This window comes from Micropterus dolomieu, linkage group LG18 (genome assembly GCF_021292245.1).
Source record: "Micropterus dolomieu isolate WLL.071019.BEF.003 ecotype Adirondacks linkage group LG18, ASM2129224v1, whole genome shotgun sequence".
In the NCBI taxonomy this organism is placed as follows: domain Eukaryota; kingdom Metazoa; phylum Chordata; class Actinopteri; order Centrarchiformes; family Centrarchidae; genus Micropterus; species Micropterus dolomieu.
In genome coordinates this window covers 26,195,940-26,211,172 of record NC_060167.1, presented here as the reverse complement: position 1 = coordinate 26,211,172, position 15,233 = coordinate 26,195,940, and the positions used below count along the sequence as shown (strand labels likewise).

The following is a 15,233-nucleotide window of genomic DNA, read 5'->3' as shown; positions in this document are numbered from 1 at the left end:
GCGCCTTTGGTTCAGTAGCTGTCGAACCCATGAAGAAGATGAAGAAGAGGGGACGGGCAGTTGGTGACAGCCGAAGTGAACCGCTCCCCCATCAGTCAATAAACTGGATCATACGGAGACATAACAGGCGGACAGCTCGGTGGAAAGACAGTAGTAATGTTTGCTTTTCACGGGAGGCATGTTTATAACTTTGATCTGTCTAGCTAGTTGGATTCCCACAATAACGTTAGTCCAAGTAACGTTATCGTTTGTGCTGATGGCAAACTGAGTGAACACTGTTGCATCGAGTTGTAGCATAAGTAACGTTAGCTATTACGTTAGGTATCTAATTAGCCAGCAAAAGCTAGGTAACCTCGGTGTTTACGGTCGCTTCGAGTAGCCCGTTGCTCTAGCCTGTCACGTTATCGATACGACAGGTGGTCGAATTGTTTGTAAAGATGGGTGACATAAACCCATCGACATCCCATGCGTTTCAGTCAGAGGTAAGTGTTTTATGCAACTGTTTTCCAGTGAGTAGTTTGCAGTCATAGCTAACGACGTTAGCAAACATCAACTTGTTCGAGGCTGTCACCACACGATGTAGCAGCTGCTGGGTAGCGTTAGCTTACTGCGCTAATGTTGACATACTTCTAGCCACTGGTGCAGAAATTAGATAAGTTACACACGCTTAACATTCACAAAAGCTTGGTTCAAAATGTCAACTTTGACCACTCAAATTTGACGCTGTTTGTGAGGACGAGTGATTAGCGTTTCTTCAGATGGTAATTCGTAAAACCGATTGAAGCTAGCTTAACGTTTCACCGAAAAGAAAACATTCCATCGTTATAGCGGAGCATGCTAACATTAACGTTGGCTAACTAATCATTATATTTACGCCATCTGCTTTTATCATTAGTTAACAGCTGGCAAACACTGACGTTTTCACGACTCTGTGCCTCTTTGATAGTCTTAATTTTAATTTAATAATTTAGTTTGCTAGTTAAACTCCACTGACGGTAGCCAGCGGCAGCTAGCGTCTTAGCAGTAGTTACTTATTTGCTGTCTGTTGCTAGCCGACCTAGCTAACATTACGCTAGCTGTCGTTCATACCTTGCATTAATCGGTGGGGGTTGGTGGGAAGGTACACATAGAGAAATGTGTCAATGCCTGTGTGTGTCAACATGTTTTTTTTGTAGTTTCGTTCAGTTTTGTTATCGAACCGACACTAAATGGCAGTTCGCAGAGTAACGTTATGTTTGTGTGCTGATCAGCTCTCGTTAATGTCAACGCCATGTCGGGATGTGTGGGTTTACAGCTGATGTTTTAATGACGTGACTCTGTTTCAGGGTTTCAGTCCACCACACAGGAGGAGGAGGACGGTAGAAGATTTTAACAAGTTTTGCACTTTTGTCTTGGCCTATGCCGGTTACATCCCATACCCCCAAGAGGTGAGTACATTGATTTTTCATACAAGAGCCCATGTTGTTGTCTACTGGCGCGTTTTACAATGTCAATGCACTCGTTTTAATCAGCTACATTACCTCTGAGCACTGTTGTGCAGATTAAGAGTGTTTCAACGTGTAAACACACTCAAATACAAAATAATAAGCTGAGAACATGTCTTGGTATGGTAGAAAAATCAAAAAACAAAATTCATCAAGTAGAGAAACAAGCATAGTCCCACACTATGTTCATTAATTTGCCACAAACATTTTGATTTTGTTGAAGACGTATACAAATAATGTGTGTGCCCCGTGAGAAAATCACTGGGTGGTGGATGCAAAAGTACACAGAAAGTGTACTTTTAAATCCACCCAGAATCAAATATTCATTGACCACGTGGATAATACCAGTTAATGAAAATCCTGCATATTTGTTGTGATTGGCATTGAGCAGTGGAAGTCAGACTGTTGGCACACCTTTTTAAAAAAAGATGATCTTGAAATGTGTGGAGTCAGCAATTTGGATATGAGATGTTGAGTTCTCTTTTGCTCATTGAATTGTGTCTTCTGTTTGGAGACAGGGAGGGAGATAGCCAGACAATGAGATTATGTTAAAACAGATTTGTTTGTCTCTGTGGTTTCTCTGGCTCTCGTGTGTTTGCATTAATTTCAGCACACCCTCTGCTAAGAGCTAACCTTAGCTTTTTCTTGCCTTGAAAAAAATCACGATTTTCCTTTACCATGTCAGTTTCTTTAGAACCAAAAATGATCACAAAAGCGTGAACCCTCTCTTTCAGTATGAGCGCAGTTTTTCTCAAAACTGATGTTGGACAAATTCACTTCCTCTTCCTCACCATCAGCAGCAGCGATTTCTAGATTCTGACTCATGTTGTTCAACTTGTGGTTGTTCCTTCGAAGGTTTTTTTCTTTCATCGGGTTGCTCTTTTGGTTTTCTCTAACACATGCTAGATTTGTGTTCATTTCCGCCCCCTCTGCCTGTGCACATTTCATCAAGTGGTGCACGACTGTTGTCATGTGTTAATACTCTTTCTGCTAATGCAAATACAGCAAGACTGTTGTCATGTAGGATTGAGAGCTCCTACAGGTCCGAATTGAAAAATGGAATATGATAAACATTCTAGCTGTCATAATAATACTTTAGCGTTGCCTGATTGTTAATCAGGAATATTATAGGATATGGTCATCTTATTGTTGAGTGGATGAATGTCTGCAAAGACTTGTCACATGTTTAAAATCTGTCAATCACCAACTTTGTCTCCTGATGTAAGTTTGCACTGACTGATTCATTCTTCTCCATTTATTGGTACAGGACTCTCCACTGCGCAGTAGTTCCAGCCCCCCCAACAGTACAGGCAGCACAGCTGACAGTGATGGCTGGACACCCGGACCCCCAACCTCCTGTCCACAGCGCCCTCCCAAGGTCCCCCAGGACAGGAGCAGGAAACGTCCACAGCCAGGAGCCACACTGTCCAGTCACGGCAAGAAAGATGTGAGTTGAAGCGAGGTCGTATCATTAACCTTATATGTTCACATTCATCCCTTTTAACATGTGTGCCCTTTGTTTCTTTTCCGCAGCACACAATCACCACCCTGCACCCAGACGACCGCAGGAAAGCTGACAAGATGAAGAAGAAGAAAAGGAGAAGGGAGAGGGAGCATTCAGCTAGTGAGGAAAGCGGGGTTCAGCAGGCCCACTCAAAAGTCCCAGAGCTGGAATACCCCGTCTCCTTTGGAGGCCGAACGATCAAAGAAGAGCCTGAAGACGATATCAGCATCACTTTCCACCCCCAGCGTCTCCCAAGCCCAGCCCCCTGCAAGGAGGAGCCCAAAGAGGAGCCCAGGGAGGAGCGTGGTGATCCAGACATTGAAGAAGGCGTGGTAAAGGTACAGAAGGTGGAGGGTTTTTCGGGAAACAGAACGGTGTTCCGCCAAGGGAAACAGGTGGTGTTCAGAGACGAGGATGGATCAGGAGAGGACGAGGACATCATGGTAGACTCAGGTGAGTTTTCCTATTGGCATATATTACACAGTTACAAGTTTGACAAAGTGACCAAGCTTAACTCCCCGTGCACGCTCTCTCCTGTCTTCTCAGATGACGACTCGTGGGACCTGGTGACGTGTTTCTGCATGAAGCCTTTTGCAGGCCGGGCCATGATCGAATGCAACCAGTGTCACACCTGGATCCACCTGTCGTGCGCGAAGATCCGCAAGAGCCACGTGCCAGAGACATACGTGTGCCAGAGCTGCCGGGAGACACATGGACCCCCAGACACCCGCCGCTCCCACCGCTCGCGCGTAGGCCCACGTAAACATCTGCTAGACTGACCCCCAGGCCGAACCCTGAAGTCCGACCCCCTTCCACTTCTGCTTCCCCTCCACCGGCTTGACTGACCCTTCCTCAAATTCAGGTCTTGCGCCCTTCAGTCTCTGTCCCTCATGGTCAGCCAAGAAACCCACATTTTCTATAAACACTTTGGTGGACCTATCTCAATCCCTTATCCCATTTGAAAACAGTTTGAGTGCTATTTTAGATTTACAAAGGTTTGTCTCTGCTTCTCTGCAGACTCTGTGCGTAAGGCAATCACTGAATGGATGTCTGTCTGTAGATGACATTAGCATAGCAGCGAACCGCTACTGACTACGTACTTAGTGTCTCGCGAACACTGGAAACATTTGAGCTGCCATATGGAGAGAATAGCCTCACAACTGCCACCCACTATGGTGCATGCTGGGATATGTGGGGAAAGACAGTTTGCACTTTTCTCACTTTTTTTAAGTCTTTCTGATTAAACTGGATTTGATTTCTCTTAGATGCCTCTATTAATGTTACACAATTAACCGTTTCAAATGAGAAAACAAGTCAAGCCTTGTGTTATTTGCTTCAGATGGTGCTATAGTATTAAGCTGAGGTATAATCCAATAGAACAAAGATGTAGGATAAGAGCGTGTAGTCCGCATCTGCGTTATCTGTTTGTTGTTCTGTTCTGTTATTTTAGACATTGTGAAAGAATATCTGCGAGGCTTTTAACCAAGCGCTTGTTCCTTCTCTTCCTTCTACTTCACCAACTGTCTTCCAGCCTCGGCTACTGCTCTTAATGAAGATCGGCCACACATGGAGCTGTCGCACACTTTTGCTTTTCAAAAATGTTTTAAACTGTTTTCTTCTTCCACCAAAATACTGTCTCTGAGGAGTTAATTTATTAAAAAAAAACTTATTTCCCAGATTTGAAAAGCTAGATAACCCCCAAGATTCAGAGAAGATGAAAAGAGTTTACTGTCCACTGGTTTTCAGTAAAGGTTTCCCATTGCCTCTGGTCTGTGTTTTTGGTGCATTTCATGGTAGGATTGAACAATGGCATTGTTCGTGAATACTTCTATTTTCCAAACCGTTATTTAAATGTACCTTGTTTTCAAGCGTTTTCATGCTCATGACAGTTTTCAGAGACGAGTATATTTATAGAAGGGAACTCGTATGGCCGTCCTGTTTAAGTATCATAAGAAATGCTATCTTAACTGGAAGAGTGTTCGAAGGAGTCAGGCCAGAAATTATGCATGTGAGAGTGTGTGTGTTTGAATGGTTAACACTGTACCGGTGTTGACAGTGCATGTGCTGCTATGAGTTGTCTCAACCAAGCTTCATGGTTTTTGGTATTTTGTGAGATGGAGACATTGATATCTGTGAAGTACTATGGGCAAGGTCGGCTTTTTTTTCATTTGTCTCTGAAGGGTCAGATCAGAAGAACAGATCTCAGTCTCTTATCACCTCTCGCTAACGTTTTTACAGCAGTATTCAGTTACTTCTATATGCAGCAGGTTTAATGGGGGGAAAACACGTTTTTTTTTTTTATGGCACTTTTTCCCATAAACATTTCTGCAATTTGGATGAAAGATTTTAAGCTGTTATTCATGTGCCATCTGCTGTTGTTTCTGATTATATAAAAGCCATACTGTAGAGTGATAGATTTTAGACTCGGAACCTTGGATATTAGTCCAGGACGGGGTTTTACAATGCAGAATCAATGACTTGACCAGGGAACGACAAACACACACACACACAATGAATGTTTGGTTTGTAAAAACAAAAAAACAAGACTTATCAAGAGTTTAAAGTGGTTAAGCTCATTTCTGCACTCTTGTCTTCTGGTATTTACACATGTTGTTCGTACCCAGCAATCACCCAGGTCGTGATATTTTTAAGATGCTTCGAGACCTTAAATGATTTGCTGTTTCTCAGGACAGTCCCGTCTTGAAGAGAGAACCCGAAGACGCAAATTTTAGTTTTAGCCTGCGTCTTTAAGACAAGTGTAATTCATGTTAATGATGCTCATTGTGCTACAGCTTGTTTATTCTGATCCTGGGTTGTCTTATCCTCCTATTGAGAAAGCGTTGTCTGTACTGTGGTGCAAACTGTTTCTGTGAAACTATTGTAAACTATTGTAAATAAAGAGTTTCCATTTTAACTTGTTGCTTTTTGTCTTTTACAGTATTGTTTTTTTTTTTTTAAACTGGCTGGTCAGTCTGCATTGCTCTTAAAATCAAAGACGAATGTGATCTGTTCATATTTATTGTAGTCTTTACAGGGAACACAGGCTCCTCAACCGAAGCAGTACATTTACATACTATGACGGGATTAGCAGTCTTTGTGCCGGCCTCATGGTGGCACTAGAGCAGAGGTGACCAGCTGACCTGTCAAAATACTTTACAGAACACTTGTAAAACAAAAAAAAGGTAAGACAAATTCTACAAACATGATCAGTGCAAAATGGCTGCTGTAATAGTGACCCCAAAGCAAGACAGGCCTATCACAACAATGGAAAACTTAAAATGAATCAAAGTAGGGCACCGTGTATATAAAGCCAACCTGACTGGTCAGCACTTCTTCAATGCAAACTCTGGAGTTCAGTAAAAGCGTACAGCTTCAGTTACAGGCTTCAGCACCACTTTCATGACAAGCCTCTAATATGTCTTGTAAATGACTTGCGTGCAAAATATTACTTTTGTATTTAATAAAATGCCATTTGTATGCTACAGTTTAATAGTGTTTTCAGGGATCCCCCAACAAAATGAGGAGTAACTTACTAACTCTGGCTCTTTCACGTTTCCCTTTGTGGTTCCAGTGGAAATCCACTTTAACAACTACTGACACAAACAGTTTAGAACATAGAATAAAGTCTTGATTAAATGTTGGGTTCACAGTTGTAATGTGCATTTGATATTAAAAATTTACTGTACTTCTATGACTTTAAGAGTTGACCAACTGGTCGCAACCCAGCCATAAAATCTTAGTAAAATACAAACTATAACCTTCAGTGTATTAAAAATCATACTAAGAAATTCTGTTTTGGCTGCAACTGCACAGATATAATCAATTAACTCAAGTCTAAGTGGAATTTCTGCCTTTAAATTGCAGTCTAGCCTGAGATATTAAAAAATCTGTATGAAGACTTCAAGCCTGTCTCACTGGTTGGATCGGGACCATCAAAGGGCATCTCTATCGGCCTATCGCATATCGCCCCCCGTCACAGATGTAAGTTTCAGTACCATTTTACCCCTGCTGACTGGCACCCTCATGAGCAGCAGACATGTCACTAAAAGGCATAATAAATAAGGATGAGAAATTTCAACAAAAACACAAGTAACACAATCACTCCTTAGTCCTGGCCTGCCTCAGAGTCACTGAGACACGATCCTGCAGTGATACTAAATATTTGCACGAGTTGGTGACATGACTGGTATGTTATGACATTATTCGATTCAAACTACCAGGGTGACACACACACACACACACACACACACACACTGAAGACTACAGTGATATGTGATAAAACTACAACACAGCTCATTTGTATATATTTGACTTAACACATGCCAAGAAACATGTTTAAATTTATCTGTGCACTTTCACCATGTTCCTCTGTAGTAGTGCATATATAAAACTATTTTCAGGGCCAATGTCTGATCTCTTGCAGCAGGCAGATAATTTGAGCAGCCCTGTCAGCTGTAGCAGACTAAGAGACACAAAGGGTAACAGCCTTGTAGAAACTGAGCCGACTCCTGTATTCTGTCGGCCCACAGGAAAGGGAGGAGTGGAGGAACTCGATGAACAGACTCACTAATATCATGACAGGAGAGGACCAGAGGGAGAGAAACAGACTAATTGTTGATGTGTCTCCTCCATTCGTTCTTTTGTGTACACAAAGTCTGTTTTTATCTGCATTTGCCCTCTTGTGCTCCCAACGGTGGTGGGCTCCTAGGACTCAGAATCAATTCTGTGAGCTGAAAAGACAAAAGATATATAATTTGAACATGGATACATGCATATATTGTAGACTTTCGCCATGTTGTAATTAGTGTGCAGCTATATTGTAATAATACAAGGTCTTAGGTGAAGCGACTGCACACTTACATTGCTTGGGTATCCTTAGCGACTCGGCGTCTGCAGAGATAACTTGGTGCATGACGCCTCTGAATTGGTACAGTAATTTGAGACTCTTCTCCTCTCCTACACAGGGGTCGTAGAATCCCGGCAACCCGGCCTGCACACAGAGAAAGAGCTCACATGCAATGCATACAGAATTGCAGGTAATCAAATAGACTCGCTGACATGTGAACACATGCACGCACCTTAGAGGACTCGGTGAGGATGAGTTTGGAGTCCTTGACCAGGCACTGCAGAGGCACAGTGACGTCGATGACCTTTGCTTTCTCCTGCTTCTGGCTGGTGTCCGACACAAACTTTCCATACCAGGCATTCAGGATGATCAGGCCTAGATAGTAATATAGAGTGTAACTGTTAAGTGTAACCTATATATACACATATATATGAATTGTGAAGTTCACTTTAAAACAGAGAGCAGTACAGACAGACTGGAATAATGCACAGAATACCAGTGAATACGAGTCCTATGTCACAACCGCTACGTTAGCTTGATACCAGTACCATATAGCAGTTTCTACATCTACTTCTTGGACAGACCATCTAGTTGGTGTGAACACATCCCATACAGCGACTCCTCAAATAACCACATGCACCCCCTACACAATCAAAACAGGAAATCCATTAGCACACTCAAATCATAGTTTTGAATTATGCCAGCGTACATTCTGGTGTTCTGTGCACAGACTTGTATGCTTAACCTATGTAAACACTACAGCATAGAAATGGGCTCCATCATCATCACTTGCTTCACAGCAGTAGATGAAGGAAGTCAAACTCAACCCTGAAGCTACAGTGTGCTACGCAGTTAACAGCAGCTACAAGAAATATGTGTTCGAATTACACACTTGGATATTTACCAAAATTGCTGCAAACTTAAAAAAGGTTCTCAGTTTTTCAATCTTTTGGTGTGTACGAGTGTGTTCCCTCACCCATCTTGGATTCTTCCGCTTCTATGATTCTCCTCACAGACTCCTGCATCAGCAGAACCTGTCGAGGAGCCGAGGGAGAAAGAGGAGGAGGGGCGGAGGAGAACAAAATAGCATAGGATAGGAGAGGGTTTTTTCAGATGAGATGAGGAGTGCTAGAGCTAGAAACAATGATCAATGATCCCCACACACAATGAATAACTGTGCGTTGGCATGTGCGTGCGAGTACTCACGGCAGACTCTGCCTCCTGCTTCTTCTTGGCGATGTCTGTGGCTGAGCTCTTCCTCTGCAGCTCCAGCTCTCTGAGAGGCACAGAGACACACAAAGCAGACATCAACAGTCACCCACTGGGATTCACTGTGGAGGCTCTCTGTGATGACAGTGATACCCCAGATAGTATTAAAGACACCCACAACCAAAATGTTGCATTTCTTCCCAACTCGTACAAAATATGATGTTAAAATTAGTGAGATGTTAATTGAGCGTCAGATTAAAATGGGAGGTTACGAGGACAGAACATGTACTGACTGCTCTTTCTGTGCTTGCGTATATGGGATGATAATCAGTCTGTGGACGACCATGTAGACCAGAAGGGGTCCCACGGTGGCATAGAAGACCGCACTGGGTAGAAGCTGATCTGTTAGGTGGACTGGAAACAGGTACGTTTGACTGGCACGTGCCAACCTGCAAGAAAACACCAGCACAAATACACACACACATTAGATAATGACGCAGTGAGATAAGGACCCACTGGAGAATGAGATCATAGTTTGGGTTTGGCCAGTACTTGATTTTGAGCGTGACTCCCTGAGGGACCCCGATGCTGACAGTGGCTGACAGGACACTGTGTCGGCTGATCTTCCTCTCTGCTCCGTATTCCACCACAGTACCAAACCAGCCCGTCCTGGAAGAAGAAAATAAATGATGAGAGGTACGCAGCTACTGATGACAATAACACAGGCAGAGTGGGACAGTGAATTATCCAGCCAGAACAACTGGAGATGAAAATGTTTTGGGACCAAATATATATGGCTAATGATTTTTGTCTTTAAAACTTTTACTGTTAAATTGCCTTTTACATTTATTTATAAATTATTTAATTATTTATAAACGTTTTGTTTTTAGTGTTTACTCCTTTATTTCCCCTTTGTTGCATGCTGTTTTTTATCTCCTGCAGCTCTTTTAATGTTCTGTCATTTTCCTAACACTTGGAAGCACTTTGCGTTTCTTTCTTTCTTGAAAATGTGCTTTGCAATGCAACTATTATTATTTTTAGAAAAGTGCAGCCACATGTTTAGTGATATAGGATGTTTAATATGTAAGGTCAATGATCACTAAACAATATATTTTTTTGATCTTGACCTAACTAGGATTTGAAAAGACAAACTGTTTTGATGTAATTATAAAACTTTTTTTTTTTACAGTCTTAAGTAGAAAGCCCATTCTGTCACAATCATTTCACAATTTTCTTGCAATAAACAAGAAAATTTTCAAATCACAAAACACTTAAAATCCTTCTAGTCACTTACGAATAACTTAATACCAGGCAGAAAAGCACTGTTTACAGCTGTTGCTCTTTTAAGTAAGGAAATCCCATCAGCTAATCATTAGAATGTTTTTTTTTTTTTGCATAGCTATACTCTCGCAGAGCGCCTTCCAGGTAAAGCAGTGGACTTACAGAGAAGTCCTTTGAGGCAACTGGCAAGGTAAGCAGACAAACATACTTCACAGAGCCTTTAACTTTGGTCTGGTCCTCATCCTGGAACTTGTACTGGTAGCTCATCATCAGGTAGGAGTGAGGCACACCCAGCTGGAAGGGGTGAGGTTGGGAGTGAAGTAACACAGGATGCACAAGTAAAATTTCAGTTACAGTACACAAACCATACTTACCATGCTGACAGCAGGTAGATGTGTACTGCATATGCCGACCTACAAACAGCGTATATGCATTTGTGCTTGGGGTTATGTTTGTGTGTGTACCTGCAGAGCTAGAGTAAAGTGGCTGCTCTTTGTGTCTCGGACCAGGCTGGTGGTCATGGCGCTGTTGGGTCCCCAGCGCCACTGCAGATAACCCATGGTGTTCTGATCCAGGTGGCGTGCCGTCATCAGAGAACAGCTTGGCCGCAAACCTCGAGGGGAGAACTGCAAGCCGCACTGGGCTGTCAAGAAACTGGACGGAGATATAATAGAGCGGTGATAACAAGAGAGAACATTAAAGAGACAGGAAGCCAGTTGTTAATACACTATGTACTTAAGTTCCCTATATCAAACAGTCAGGGCTTACCACCGTTGAGTGAGGTTGCGAAACACCTTTAACCCAATTAGAGGTCCAAGTATGTCTCCTGCACCAAATTCCACCTGCACAGAAACAAGTGATTGTAGACAGGCAAGTCTGTGCCACAAGTACAAAATAAATCTGTATTATCCTAGACTAACATTTAACACAAAGCATATTCAAAATGCTTCTTCAACAACATGCTTGTATAGGTTGTAGTTTATGTCTGTGCTTTATATATTGCATGTACAGTATCTCACAAAAGTGAGTACACCCCTCACATGTTTAAAAATATTTGATTATATCTTTTCATGTGACAACACTGATGAAATTGCACTTTGCTACAATGTAAAGTAGTGAGTGTGCAGCTTGTATAACAGTGTAAATTTGCTGTTGAGTATACCCCTAAGTGAAAATGTCCCAATTGTGTCCAATTAGCCATTTTCCCTCCCCGGTGTCATGTGACTCGTTAGTGTTACAAGGTCTCAGGTGTGAATGGGGAGCAGGTGTGTTAAATTTGGTGTCATCGCTCTCACACTCCCTCACACTGGTCACTGGAAGTTGAACATGGCAGCTCATGGCAAAGAACTCTCTGGGGATCTGAAAAAATGGTCGCTCTACATAAAGATGGCTGAGGCTATAAGAAGATTGCCAAGACCCTGAAACTGAGTTGCAGCACAGTGGCCAAGACTATACAGCAGTTCAACAGGACAGGTTCCACTCAGAACAGGCCTTGCCATGCTCGACCAAAGAAGTTGAGTGCACGTGCTCAGCGTCACATCCAGAGGCTGTCTTTGGGAAGTAGACGTATGAGTGCTGCCAGCATTGCTGCAGAGGTTGAAGGGGTGGGGGGGTCAGCCTGTCAATGCTCAGACCATATGCTACACACTGCTTCAAATTTGTCTGCATGTCTGTCGTCCCAGAAGGAAGCCTCTTCTAAAGATGATGCACAAGAAAGTTGGTGTCAAGTGTGTGTGAGGTGGCAACCAAGTGAGGAGTACAAAAACAAGTGTGTCTTGACTACAGTCAAGCATGGTGGTGGGAGTGTCATGGTCTGGGGTCTGGGGCTGAGTGCTGCCGGCACTGGGGAGCTACAGTTCACTGAGGGAACCATGAATACCAACATGTACTGTTACTGAAGCAGAGCATGATCCCCTCCCTTCGGAGACTGGGTCACAGGGCAGTATTCCAACATGATAACGACCCCAAACGCACCTCCAAGACAACCACTGCCTTGCTAAAGAAGCTGAGGGTAAAGGTGATAGACTGGCCAAGCATGCCAGAGGGTTAACGCAGTGCTGGAAAATAATGGTGGCGACACAAAATATTCACACTTTGGGCCCAATTTGACATTTTCACTTAGAGAGAGATAACAGTAATGGCTGTGTGATGTGTTATTTTGAGAGGACAGCAAATTAGCACTGTTATACAAGCTGTACACTCACTACTTTACATTGTAGCAAAGTGTCATTTCTTCAGTGTTGTCACATGAAAAGATATAATCAAATATTTACAATAATGTGAGGGGTGGACTCACTTTTTTGAGATACTGTATATGGTAGTTTGTGTACATGTGTTGGTGTGTGTACCTCTCCCCAGCCTTTGGCTGACGTAACCCTTCGTACAGTCATGTTAATGTTGCCCCCTCCATTCCCATTGTGTGTAGATAGCGAACCGGAGAGCACTGCTGTGTCAGAGTTCGTCAACGGAGCCTGAAGAAAGACAGGAAAGTTGTGCCTGATAAAACAGAGAACACTACAGTGACTCTGGCCCACGTAAGCAGCTGTGTGGAAGGCAAATTCTACATGAGTGTTTTGTTGCACCTCTATGGACTGGGAAATGTGCATCTTGTTGATTTCAATATGAGGAAACCCTCCTCCCGGCATCTCTTCAAAGTCCTCATCATAGCGGTCAAACAAGTCTGTTGCATCCACACCCACGCTGATGGTTCCCTGAATAAAGAAGGAGTGAAGGGGACAGATTGAAGGAATTAATCCCACACAGGACATACAGTGAAAGTAGTGAAGTTAACAGTAGCTGTGATTCAGACCTTGGGGTTAGTTCTTTGCTGCAGTCTCCTCTCTTCTCTTTCTCTCTGCAGCCTTTCGTATTCCTCTCGGATTTCTGCTGGAGTTCTCTTCCTCTCCACCACCTACATCGGCATCATCACCATGAAATTTTGGTAGTGCGGACATGTTAATACTGTATGTATAATGTAGCAGCAAAACCACTAAAATTTAAGACAAATGGTATGTTGGACAGAATAAATACCTCCCAGCCTTCCACCTCCAGCCCTTTCTTCCCAAAGATGTCATAGATGGCTCTGGAGTGAGCATCACTCAGCACTGAGGGGAAATAGAGAAATAACGGTTAAGTTTATGTAGATGTTTTGTGTTTTTGTCTTGATGTTTTTGATTTCATCTGTATTTTTTTTTCCCCACGTAGAAATGCAATAAAAATGTTTTACTAAATGTTTTAACTTCCAGTTGGTGTGTACCTGTATGCGTCCTTACCTTCATATGCCTGGTGCACCTGGTTGAAGAGCTGTTCGGCCTGGCTTTTCAGCTCTGGGTCTCGATGTTTGTCAGGATGGTAGAGCATACACAGCCTCCGATATGATGCCTTTAACTCTTCCAATGTAGCCTGTCACATGAGGAAGGACAGGCCTCACTCCTGAGCAACTAACATTTGTTGTTTTTTTTAAATTTAATTAATCTGCCAAATACTTTGTTGATTAACCGATTAACTGTGAGGTGCTATTTTTTTTTTTTTTTTATCCCAACAACAGTTCAGTTTCTTCACTTGAAAATAATTGGTTATCAAAATTGTTGAAGATTGTTTTCACTTAACTGACTAATCGATTAAACAACTTATCATTATTCACTCCACTCCCGGTTGCTGACACAACACTGCTGCATTAAAGCTTCCTATTTTTAAGGAGATTAAAAAACAGACACCCGTCCACTGACGTTAAACGAGGAATTAAAGGTGTGATACTTTACTTCCTGTCAGGCTATGGTGTCTGCATCAGTAACCACCCAATGCTACCTAACGTTATCCAGTTCAACGTCCAAGTACAAGTCCTGGTCAGGCCTTTCAGTCTCCCTAGTTTAATGACAGCTAACATTTCAGAAGGTGCTCATCGCTGCAGACATAATATCTTGGAAACACTGCCTGCATTCAAGTAAAGTGAACGCTGAAATATCTTGCTTGTTCATGAATCTGCAGCATCAACCGGTCTCCACGGCTGATGGTGCTGATGAAGAAGAAGACCGCTATTCAGCTGAAGGATGATGCACCGACTGCAGACCACTTTCACAACGGAAATCTACCCGGCAGTCATGGCGAAAGGTCCGTCGCCGTCTGGCGTCACTGTAAAACAGAATAAATAAATAAAAATAAACCATACCTCTTTCCTGACGTTGAGTAGAGAGTAGTAGTCCTGATTATTAAACTCAAAATCATCATCTAAGGACGCCGCCATGTTTGCGTTTGGCACGCTCCCGCCCACTCCTTCAGTGCTCTGCCAGCTCATTGGTCAGCCAGACGAGGAGCGGAAGTTGTTCTGTTGCCCTCTGCTGGTTTGTTTTTTTAGCTCAGCGGGAAAGAGTTCTGACCTCTCCATACAAGAAGGCAGACGGTTGTGGGGAGTGTTTTGTCTTTAGAAGGTATTGTATTTGTAAGTTGTAAAACCGTCCTAAACGGCCTATTCTGTCTTTTTACTTTGCTTTCTTTCTCACTAAATAACAAACAAGCGGTAGACTGCCGTCTCCTCTAGTTGACACCGATTCTCAATGCTGATTGGCTGAACAACTAACACGACCGTTTAACTAAAGTTAGCTTGCGGAACAATTGTAAAAACCCTACCTGGTGTGTTTTAAGCAATTTATAAACTATTCCACTGCCAACAGTTCAACACCAGCTGTTCTCCATTTACTGCATATTAACTCCATGGAGAAAATACGAGCTGGGCCCCCATTAATGCCTCGTTTCTGCCCCTCACTCTGGATTTTGTACACTACTCCTGGAGTACTACCTTGCCCCAGATTTGATGTGTGGTAATTTGATCACACAAATTAAATTAGGAATAATTTGTGTGATCTAATGAAACCCCCCCCCCCCCCCCCCCCCCCCCCCCCCCCCCCCCCCC

The 15,233-nt window shown here is 42.9% G+C and overlaps 2 protein-coding genes across 4 annotated transcripts; one reads left to right on the top strand and one right to left on the bottom strand.

Moving 5' to 3' along the window:
• Positions 1–5,902, top strand: phf13 (PHD finger protein 13). 3 transcript variants are annotated; one of them, XM_046028824.1, is made up of 5 exons: positions 1–176; positions 1,326–1,427; positions 2,752–2,931; positions 3,018–3,441; positions 3,535–5,902. In XM_046028824.1, the coding sequence occupies exons 1-5, from the start codon at positions 30–32 to the stop codon at positions 3,765–3,767; spliced, it is 1,086 nt and encodes a 361-aa protein (XP_045884780.1). In that variant the 5' UTR covers positions 1–29; the 3' UTR covers positions 3,768–5,902. The 3 variants fall into 3 exon arrangements, with proteins under 3 accessions (XP_045884780.1, XP_045884781.1, XP_045884782.1); XM_046028825.1 differs by having other exon boundaries at positions 77–482; XM_046028826.1 differs by lacking the exon at positions 1–176 and adding an exon at positions 740–761.
• Positions 5,903–5,990: 88 nt separating this feature from the next.
• Positions 5,991–14,606, bottom strand: LOC123987279 (dnaJ homolog subfamily C member 11-like). Its single transcript, XM_046076010.1, has 16 exons — positions 14,493–14,606; positions 13,597–13,726; positions 13,355–13,428; positions 13,134–13,235; positions 12,907–13,035; positions 12,673–12,795; positions 11,093–11,166; positions 10,789–10,978; positions 10,533–10,618; positions 9,596–9,712; positions 9,337–9,492; positions 9,041–9,110; positions 8,811–8,868; positions 8,067–8,209; positions 7,849–7,978; positions 5,991–7,718 (listed from the first exon to the last, which is right to left on the bottom strand). The coding sequence occupies exons 1-16, from the start codon at positions 14,565–14,567 to the stop codon at positions 7,693–7,695; spliced, it is 1,683 nt and encodes a 560-aa protein (XP_045931966.1). The 5' UTR covers positions 14,568–14,606; the 3' UTR covers positions 5,991–7,692.
• Positions 14,607–15,233: the final 627 nt, after the last annotated feature.